The 10768-nt window shown below is 43.5% G+C and overlaps 2 protein-coding genes across 11 annotated transcripts; both read left to right on the forward strand.

The window, feature by feature from the left end:
* The first annotated feature begins 1767 nt into the window (after window positions 1–1767).
* Window positions 1768–3835, forward strand: LOC119216394 (cytochrome b-c1 complex subunit 10-like). Its single transcript, XM_037469189.2, has 3 exons — window positions 1768–1935; window positions 2876–3018; window positions 3414–3835. The coding sequence occupies exons 1-2, from the start codon at window positions 1874–1876 to the stop codon at window positions 2997–2999; spliced, it is 186 nt and encodes a 61-aa protein (XP_037325086.1). The 5' UTR covers window positions 1768–1873; the 3' UTR covers window positions 3000–3018; window positions 3414–3835.
* A 107-nt stretch (window positions 3836–3942) lies between these two features.
* Window positions 3943–10644, forward strand: mbd3b (methyl-CpG binding domain protein 3b). 10 transcript variants are annotated; one of them, XM_037469184.2, is made up of 8 exons: window positions 3943–4104; window positions 6088–6117; window positions 6678–6837; window positions 7794–7931; window positions 8153–8243; window positions 8639–8816; window positions 8924–9077; window positions 9387–10644. In XM_037469184.2, the coding sequence occupies exons 1-7, from the start codon at window positions 4091–4093 to the stop codon at window positions 9069–9071; spliced, it is 759 nt and encodes a 252-aa protein (XP_037325081.1). In that variant the 5' UTR covers window positions 3943–4090; the 3' UTR covers window positions 9072–9077; window positions 9387–10644. The 10 variants fall into 10 exon arrangements, with proteins under 10 accessions (XP_037325081.1, XP_037325082.1, XP_037325085.1 ...); XM_037469185.2 differs by having other exon boundaries at window positions 6091–6117; XM_037469178.2 differs by lacking the exon at window positions 3943–4104 and adding an exon at window positions 4619–5776.
* Window positions 10645–10768: the final 124 nt, after the last annotated feature.

The raw sequence follows: 10768 nt of genomic DNA on the forward strand, positions 1-10768 counted from the left end.
GAATGGTTTTTACCAACATGTAATCACAAGTGGGAGGTAGAGCATTTTTTTTTTTTTTTTTTTGTGTTTAATTTCTACAAAAAGAGATGAAGAGAGAGACCTATACAAATCAATAGTGTGGCCTTTTCATTCTCAAGACTTAAGATGACATGATGGGAGAGTGATACCTTATCAGTGCCTGAACTTGTATTTTCATTTAAGACAGTTTTATTTTGTGAACCATATCATTTCATTTATCATGGAGATAAAGAGGTACTTGTTCATTCCCCCACCCTCCCTTCTCCTAATGCTTTTTTCAATTTTCAGGAAGAAGTTTAAATGGTATAAAGATATTTTTCTTTCAGTGTATCTAGTTAAATAAATAAATGTTACGTAGATCTTGTTTAGTTTTTATTCCCCTTTTTTCTAATTATTCAACTGGATTATACTGTCCAAACTGCTGTTTTAGTTAAGGTCATGGGTCCAGGTCATGAGTTTTCTTTCTTTCAGCCCTATATTGGTACATTGCTTCACATTACAGGGTTCAAGAGATGCTGCTTTTGGCTCTGATTGTCTGCTTTTGATGCACATTAACATGTTTCAGTGTATGTGTTGCTTCAATTTCAATGTAGGGAGTGAGTTTTTTTTTTTTTTTTTAATTTGATTTTCTTTCTCGTTGTAGCTGGAACCTCTAATGACTTGGAGCATTTTAAATTTCTGTATATCAGAGTGCAAGCCCTTTGCTGCAGAGACTTTCAGTATACTTAGTCTCCACATACTATTTTCACCTCTTCCAGCTCTTTGATGCTGTTGACACTGACTTTTTTTTAAGAAGTTCTAATCCCTTCTTTAAAAAAAAAAAGTTGTATTTTAAGTTTTTCTTTTTATTATTTGAAGATCAACTATTGTACTGAATATTGCCGATTTGGGGGAAACTCTGACTTGATGTCATTTAGTATTCTGTGAGCATCCCATTAGCCTTCAAGCGACATACTCATTATTTGTTTTGGGGGTGGGGGACCTTATTTCATAAAACGAGTCTTCATATAGACACAGTTTGAAGTCTGCAGAAAAGCAAGCCGAACACTGCAGGTGCACATGATGTCAACAGAAAATTACAATATTATGACGGAAAATGTTAAGTTGACGGGCTTGAAATTGTTTTGGTATAAGAAAGCAGTAATAAAACACTTGCTTTCAACAGTTTTGTCATATCTTTGTCAAACTAAAAAGGGGGAGACCATTGAGTGTTAATAAATTCGCAGGTACAGAGCTTGACATCTTGGGAGTGAGCGTGCTGTTGACTCCTGCTGGGTCCTCATTGTCTCACTCAATCTCTCTCTGTCTCTCTCTTTTATATATATATATATATATATATATATAGTTGAGAACTGTCCTGTATATAACCGTAATGTAGCAATAAATGTGCCATTTTAATAACAGATTATACCTTTTCCAATGTCTGGCTTTTGAATATTGTATACATAAAAAGGAAAATAAAGGAAAACATTGTAATAAAGGGTTTATTGTAGTTCGGAAAATGAATTTTTTCATATTTGCCATTGTCAATAAGGCGGTTGGGAATCCCAAATGCAATTGTGATTCATAATTACGCAATCAGCGCACCACACACAATTCAAAATATGATTGAAACCAGTTGTTTTTGTCAAAGTCATCACGCACAGCACTGCCGTATTGTGAGCACACGTGCGCTCAACACACAACAGTATTTAATAAAGCTTGTGAAGTGGTGGCCTGAAAGGAACCGAGGCCGTTTGAGGCAGCCGGTTTATTTTTTTTAACAGGCACAGAAAAGGCCGCCTAAGGGTCCTTCAAGGCCGCCGGCGCGAGAAAACACTGCAACGAGTAAAGAACTACAACCGAGAAGGTCAGGATGGTGCAGAAAATACTAAATAAATTCGTCGGTGCCAAATACATCACAATTCTAAGGACTTGGTAAGTTACGTCATTAACGGAGGTGGAGCACTGTGTTGGAGAGACTGTTCTTATTGTTCAAATCACTAATGAACCGTTGTCCTTCTGAGTGACCCGTTAGCTTACTAGCTTAGCCTGCTTGTTTATTTCCCTTTGACTTTAGTTAGCTGAGCTAGTTAGCATAATCGTATTAGCGTTGTTCTAACCAAAGATGCTAAACTGTTCCTACTAATGAACAACTACGTTAATGCTGGTGTTCGTGGAGGAGGAATGTAACGTTACCGTTTGTTTCCACTGACCCTGGAAAATGTATATGTGAGTGTCCTAGATCTCAAGTGCCCGATATTTAATATATTCACGTTATCCATGTCAAAATTATTTTAAAATGTAATATCTAATGAAGTTCTCGTAGTCCTTTGCCAACAAAGAAGAATCTCAGTTCATGAGTTATTTGACCTTTTTTAGGCTGATAAAACGCTTCATTTAATGTGGTAATGGGAGATAAATGTTTGTATATCACATTATTAATTGTCTTCCTCAAATATGGCTTACAAGTGACCCCTCGTGGTAGTGAACTTTATTCTAATGATTGATCTTTCCTCCCACTGTGAGCACATCTCTTAAATGACCTTGCAAAAAGGTCTAAAGGGAAAATCGCAGCTAGCCAATGTTGAATTTTGAGTAAAAGATCATTATAATTACTAAGAATGTGAACTAATCAATCAATCGTGTATATAGATATATACTTATTATTATAATTTTTTTTAATTGTGAATATCAACCAGCATTACAATAACTTTCTCGGGAAGTCTGCATCTTTCAAATTTAAGACTGTTCTGACAAAAATAATCTCCTCACGTCACCTAAATCGAGGTGTTTCGAAGTAGCTTTAGAAATGTGTAATGCAGTCAGCGTGCTATTTAATTTATAAACCTTTTTTGTGTGTTTTTTTTTTTTCCAGGGTACCAAACATGGTTGCCTGGGGAACAGTTGGTGGAGTGGCGCTCGTTCACTTCACAGACTGGCGATTGGTTCTGGACTATGTGCCATACATTAAAGGGAAGTTCAGCAACGATGACGAGTAAAGATCCACACGACTAAATTGTGAGTTTATTGCTGTATTAGCCAACAACGGTGTCGCTGGCTTTCGTCCACACACTTGTCATTTTAATTTTGACTATTTTTAAATGATGAATTTGTTTACTCACTGCATAAATATAAACATTTTTGATGCCGGACATTTGTAATTTCGCCAAATATCAGGAAACCGTATTGTAATACTTTGTTTTCTAACCTAAACCCCAGACATTATCCATCAGAGTCATTGTAATACCCCCCTTTAGACAATCTGTTGATATTTTCAAAGGTTTTTACACATTTGGATTCCTCCTCACCCACTTGGAATTGTTTTGATAAAGGATGTGTGTTTTTTTCCCACATTCAAACCGATGGGTTCATTAACATTTTGCTAATAAATGGGTTGTGTATGTTGCCTGCAGGACCAGAACTCGGAAATGGGCACTTGGGTGGAATTCTTGCACAACGTGAGCTTAAGTATGATGCCTGGGCTCAACAATCAGTCGCTGAGGGCTCGTTAGGAGTTTGGACGCCAAAAACGCACTCGTGTATAAATGTTGCTTTTGATCCACTGTTATTTATTGTGAATAAATCCTCAATATATCCCCAATGTGTCAAGTTACTCTGCAAAATATCATCTACTCAAGTGCTTTGTTTCTTTGAAGGTGGAAGTATTTTTATATTTGGAGCTCAGAGAGGAGAAAAGAGATCAACTTTAATTTTCTTTTGCATGTGGTATTTGGAAGAAAAAAAAAACCTGTCTTTGTACAGCTGATATTTGCCAACTGGCTGTAAACTATGTGTGCTGTGAAAGTACTGTAAAATAAAAATGTTATTGCAGACACTATATGTAAAGTTTGATAATGTAATGCCGCGTGCGTGTCTCCCGAGATGTCGTGGGCTTTATTGAAAACACCCCCCCCCCCCCCCCCCCCCCGTGACATTTTACTCCTGAACATTTTTATCAACCACACTGCGAAATTTGCGTGGATAATGTCTTTCATTTCTCGCATCGAAGGGGGAGGGGACTGAAAGAGGAGAGGGCAGAAGGGATTTAACACAGCGAGAGGGAGAGAAAACGCGAGATAGTGTCTCCAAGATGGATAAAAACGAGTAAGTACATGATCGGAGGGGCAATGGAAGCACCAACCGCAGCAATACGTGTCCCCGTAGCGTCGTTTCCGCTGTCTTGTCTCCCTCGGTAACCGTTTGGAAGTGTTGTTTATCATCGATCGGCATGATGCAGTCACTGGTCTCGCATTGGAAAAATAGAAATGGTCTTAAGCCCGTATGTCGATTCTGTTTTTTTTTTTTAGCAACATCAATGTAATGCGATTCAACTGTCTTGATCATTACAGCTAATGTTAAAATAAACTACGGAGTCCGTCCGCTGCGCCGATGAACGTGCCGTGTCGAGATAGATTTTAATCTCACAAAGCGGGTCACATTTTTTCTCTCCATGTTTCCCCTGCGTCGTTAACGTGCACAAAGCCTCCGTAGACGCACGTTACGCGGTTAAAATTGTGCTTGCGTTCAATCGCTGAGATCTAACGTGACTTTGTTCATTCATAAAAAGCCGGCTTCGTGTCCGAATGACAACGGGGGCGGGGGGGGGACATTGTCGCGGTGAAAAAGGGGGGCTTTCTCTCTAGTTACACGAAGCTAACGGCAAAACTTTCGCGTTTCGTGCTACTGAGAAAGCTACAAGTGAGGGGCAGAATTTCACTTTATCGACTCCCGTAGGCGGGTTTTATTCAGCGGCGGCCAGGCTCGCTGTCACCGTGTCTGCGTGATGACTGTTTACGGTTTACTTGTAGCAGTAGCCTAATTTTTGTCCCCCCCCCACCACCACCCCCCGAGTCAATCGATGTAACAGCTAGCTGGCTACCAACGCCAAGCTAGAGATGACACTTCCGCTAAAGCGTTACACAATAAAAGACCAACCGTTTTTTTATTGAACCTGTTGTCCCTCAGTTATTCGACTTCCGGGTTTGGGATTGGTAAAATTAATCAAAGTTTAATTAAAGTAAAAAAACTATTTTCAAAAAATTGCATTGATGCATGGGGCGAGACATTTTTAAATGTTTTAATTTTTCCAAATATGCTGAAATTACCCAATGACACACATTCAATAAACTCATGTAGAACAACGTGAGATTTCTCACCTATTAGTTGTTGAAAATATTTTTATTTTGTCTAGTTGTTATACAAAACGGTTTATACAACAATAGTTTAGCAGATACTAGTTAATGTATTTAAACACCAACATTTTGAATCGTGACTTATAGAACTTTTTCTTTTTATATTTCTCGCACCTTCGGTACCTTTAGTCCGTGACACTCTCACGCCAACTTCCTGTCTTGTCGCGGCCGTTGACGCAGCCGCGTCGTCCTATGTTTTTCCTCGCGGATGTAGCCCTCTTTGCCCCGGCCAAACGGGCAGGGCAGTGATGTGGCCGCGCGCCGTGGCGGAGTGATTTGCGCGACGACAAAGAGACGAGCTGTTGTTAGCAGGGAGATCCCATTACAGAGGACGCATGTTGTAATATGGTCGAAACAAAAGCGTAAGAAGCGATAGGCCCGCCAGCCAAAAGCAAAACAAAAAGCAAAACCAATGCTAAAATCTGATCACGCGCAGTAACTTTTTAGTGGACTTATAGGCTACTCGCGTGGGAAATGGAGAAGAAAAGGTGGGATTGCACTGCTCTCCCCAAGGGCTGGAAAATGGAAGAAGTGACCAGAAAGTCGGGTTTGTCAGCTGGAAAAAGCGATGTCTATTATTTTAGGTACTAAACGAACGGGGGCTTTGCGAAACTTACAGGTGCACAAGACACCGACTTTGCGGACGGAAACAAGACAGGGTTTGCGGTGAAGGGGGGTGGGGGGGGTCGTTATAAAGTTTGGGGTGGTGGGGGGGGGGGGGCAGCACCTCTCACAAGCTCTGAGATAAAGTAGTCCGTCTAGTCGTGGCGAGGCCGTGGGTAACGCATCCACCGCAGTGTGTAATGCTCCGTGTGTCCCCCCCCCCCCCCTCGTTGCAAGTGAAGCAAACAAACGCCGGGCTTGTTTTTTTTCTTCTTCTCCTTCTTCCGTTTAGCAGAGGAGACGAGCAAGATGAGGAACAGAGGCAAGAGAGGGGGGGGGGGCGGGTCGGTTGTGTAGTCCGTGGTAGGCCAACTGTTCACTGGCACCGTGTTGTAAGATAAAACCCATTTGCATGAGCTGCCTCGCACGTCGTACCCACCACCCACTGCCGTTTCCTCCTCTGTTTTATTTTTTTTTAAATATTCTGTGTTGGTCATCGCTCGTGAAAGTGTTGGCTGCCACCAGAGGAGCTGCTGTGTTCCCCATTGTGAGAGAGAGAGAGAGAGAGAGCTTCACGTCGTGCTCACCTGGTCCTCGCAGGTTAACCTCCTGGAACGTGGTCGTTTGTGTATTTGTACATCGTCGTAAGTTGTGTAGACGAGGAAGGGTCAGCTGGTCGTCAACGATCACATCCATTCCATTAAGGGAGTCTGCAGCGTCTTAGCTCAATGTGCTCTGCTTCTGTTTGCATCGGACTGCATGTTGTGGTACTTTGTGTGTTTGTGTCTCTCTTCGGTCTGCTTTGTGTTGTGTCGTTTTTTGTTTGTTGTTTTGTTTCGTGAGGAGAACGGTTTCTTATGTCTCCTTTTGCCTCCCCGACAGTCCATCTGGGAAGAAGTTTCGGAGCAAGCCTCAGCTGGCCCGTTACCTTGGTAACCAGATGGACCTGAGCTCCTTCGATTTCCGCACGGGGAAGATGCTGATGAGCAAGCTGAACAAGAACCGGCAGAGACTGCGCTATGATAACAACAACCAGAATAAGGTGAGACCAGATCACTGCACAGAATATTACAGACTGGTACAGTCTAGTTTATGTGTGTGGAGTGCGTGAACTCGATAGGCTTCAACCTAAAAGTGCAAAGATCATACACGACAAAACCTACAGGATAAGGACATGATGGGAGAATACACAACATGTACATATTTGTGTACATGTGGGCATCGTGGTGGAAAACACAAACTTGACCTGCTGTTGAGTCGTTTTGAACTAAATTGAAGAATATTGTGAAACAGAAGTTGTCTTTAAAACATAACCTTTTTTTATTCTCGCATGAAGAGGCACAGTTGTATAGAGTCACAGTCTGCACAAGTGTCCACTAAGGATTCAAAACCAAACAGAGTCATAAATGGAGTAATCATGGGTGGGTCCCTTTGACTTAACCATAGATGTGAACATACACTAAGCGCATGTTAACCAACACGAGGAAGAGGCAGCTGCACGGATCACGATGCGAGCTTATGTCCGTTACACAACAAGTTATCAAACAGCTCTATTTTGTGACACCTAAGAGATACAAACTAGTGTTAAACAAAGAGTAAGATCCAGTGAAGTATGTACGCAAACTCAAAGCGAGAGGAGCCGCTGAGATCAGAATATCACGATATATTATGAAGTAATACTAAGTAGACATTTTCCATTACATCATGGAGGTTGGATAAGACAACCTGTGTCTTATTTTAATCACATGAGCGCTGTAGAGGGGCAGCTGGAGGAGGTTTATGAACATAATTGGCGTTAAACTGTCCTTTTTCACATTACTCTTCGCCGTAATCTCCTTTTTCTGTGGTCCTGCGATGAGTGAACGGGTTTGAGCACCGACACCGAGGCCTCTGAAAGCCGCATGACGCGGTGCCTCGGGTCGGGTGGAACAGCGCGTCATGTTGCGCGTCTCTGTGCCGCCGGCCGCTCATCCTCCCGCCTTTTGCTGCTTTTTGAAGGGCAAACCGGACCTGAACACGTCGCTGCCAGTCCGGCAGACGGCCTCCATCTTCAAGCAGCCCGTCACCAAGGTCACCAACCACCCCAGCAACAAAGTGAAGACGGATCCTCAGAAAGCCGTCGAGCAGCCCCGACAGGTGAGCAGCCTCCGCTTGTTGCCTGGCAACAGGCAGGTACGTGTCTGAAACACGCGGCGTCCGATGCAGAAGAAACACTGTGAGGTTTTACACCCACGAATTTTAACATGTTGATGGTGTTTTTTTTGGGGGGGGGGGGGGGGGGGGCTCTAGGGGAAGTTGCACAATGTTTATTTGATTTAAATTTCATATTTTCTTTCATTCTTCTTTTTTGTCAACAGCTTTTTTGGGAGAAGAAACTCGGTGGTCTCAATGCTTACGACATCGCAGAAGAGCTGGTGAAAACGATGGAACTACCGAAAGGCCTGCAAGGTAATGTGCTCCATGACCCCTGATGACCTTTAATGTCGTCCTTAATGGTGTCCTCGCTGAGAGATGAGACACGACCGGTTACTACTACTTCCAAGCATCCTATAAATACATCATTCAGACTACTGACCAGATTTGTTTATTGTACAATACGTGCATGCATTCCTACTCATTTAAATTGTGTTTTTTTAAGGATGACTATAGCAAAGTAAAAGGCTAGCATTTATACATTTGAGTTTTAAGACCAGTTACCGTTAACATTCTGTGGCGACACTTTTCTTCTCATCATAGCCGTATTGCTCCTGCAGCAGATTTCTTTAAAAAAAATGTAACTAATCTCCAGCTTGGATCCTCCTTATTCTTTTTTCTTTTTTAAATGTCTGCTAACCACCCTGCAGGAGTGGGCCCAGGCTGCACGGACAAGACTCTCCTGTCGGCCATTGCGAGCGCGCTGCACACCAGCGCCGCTCCCATCACCGGCCAGCTGTCCGCCGCTGTGGAGAAGAACCCGGGAGTCTGGCTCAACACCACGCAGCCGCTGTGCAAGGCCTTCATAGTCACCGATGAGGACATCAGGTGGGTGGGGGGGGGCGGCGCCCCGCTGTGTGGATCACGCGTCATATAACGGGTTTTCCATTGTAAATGACAATAACGTGTACAAAACGTGTGCCTGTGCGGCGCAGGAAGCAGGAGGAGCTGGTGTACAGCGTGAGGAAAAGGCTGGAGGAGGCGCTGATGGCCGACATGTTGGCGCACGCAGAGGAGAACGCCAGCGACGGGGAGGCTCTGAAAGAGGAAGGCAACAGCAGCGAAGACATGGAGAGCGTATAGCAGTTGGTACGAGGGGATGGGGATGGGGATGGGGGGGGGGGGTTGTATTTTCCCACCTGCGGCACACACAGAAAATAAAGCAAAGTCGTTTAAACACACATTTATTTGTTATTTTACATTCCCTTCTCAGTGTCTTTTATAATTTACAATTACCCTCAAGGTTGAATGATGCTCTAATTGGACTAATAATAGAATATAAAGTATTAATTTCTCCCTGAGAGTTGTTTTACTTATTCCAGTTGTGGTAAATGCTGCATCCGTATCTGCTAATAAGTGCATGATGAATAATTCCGCTTTCTACTTCCCAATCAACAGGGTTCTGGAGCCGTTGTCATTGACGCGCTGCGTCTTCTCTGCGTCCTCTCGCAGGGGGGGGGGGGTTTGATCATCGCACAGCCACGAGCGGCCCGGGGACACGCAGCAGCCCCGACGAACTTTCCCTGTGTGCCCGCGTCCCCGCTTCCACCTTTTTTTTTTACCCAGAGTGCACCAGTCCAGAAAAGAACTGCCCCTTTCGCCTGAACCCGAAACACTTGTGAGTCTGTGGCGTCGCCGCAGGATGCGACGCCTCGAACCGCCTTTCGATTGGAGAGCCGGTTCGTTTTTGAGTAGATCATTAAAAAGAAATTCCCCTGAACTTCCAAATATAAAACATAACTTATCTGCAGTGTGTCAAAATGTAATGTTTGATTATATTTTTTTTTTAACTGAACGGCTCTGAATGGGTTTGTATTTTTGGGGTGACAATCGAACATTTTCTGCTTGTGCTGTTTTCTGTCCTTTTTTTTTTATTTTGGGCCGAAATGGAAATGAATGTTTTGTATTTTCGGCGCGTCTGATTCTGTAATTTCACGATGCACTACACGAGCCGCCGGACGCAAAACCCTCTTCTAGTGGAACCAGCCGAGCTGCAACGGGGCTCATTTCCATCAGTCATAAAGCTGATGATGCAAACGCAGGTTGTTGTAGTTTGACCCCCTCCCTCCCGCCAACCCTTGGTGCTTTTACAAAATATTTAAACAATGAGATTTCTGATAAATGGTCATCAGCGGCGTGCACGTGGGTGGCGGTGAATAGTAGATCAGCTGATTCTAAAGCAATGTCATTTTATTGTATTACGGCCTTTAAACGGAGGAAGGACGATCTCTAGCCTCGTGCACGGCGTCAGTATCATATTGCCCCGCCCTCAGCGCCCCGGGGCTGAGCAATGGGTGGTGGGGGTGGGGGGGGGGGGGGAGGGAATCACTTGAAAGCTGTTTCTGTCGTAGAAGTGTTTTAAACTCTTCTCGTGTTTTTAGGTGCTTACTGATGTCGCTTAGGCTCCGTTTCCATTGCGTCCCTTTTAATGTGTCAATGTTGTTGCCACACAAAAAGCTCCTCTTGATCCCACGCACAGATTATAGTCAACGTCCAGTGTGGATGTGGTGTAGTTGGAGATGTGATTACTGAGGAGTCATGTTTTTATCCCTGTCTGTTGAGGTGTGATGGTGAATAATGTACCCAGCTGAAATCACGTCTGGTTGCTGAAATGAATTTGATTGTATAACATATTAAAATGAGTGAATATGTCAAACGCTGCTGTTGGTGTGTCTTTAAAAAAAAAAAAATACTGCACATTCAAATGGTGACCCCTCCACCCCCCACGCCCCTCCATCCAATCAGTGCATCCTCCCACAGATTAACAGTTAACGTGACCG

Source organism: Pungitius pungitius, chromosome 7 (assembly GCF_949316345.1).
Source record: "Pungitius pungitius chromosome 7, fPunPun2.1, whole genome shotgun sequence".
NCBI classification, from domain to species: domain Eukaryota; kingdom Metazoa; phylum Chordata; class Actinopteri; order Perciformes; family Gasterosteidae; genus Pungitius; species Pungitius pungitius.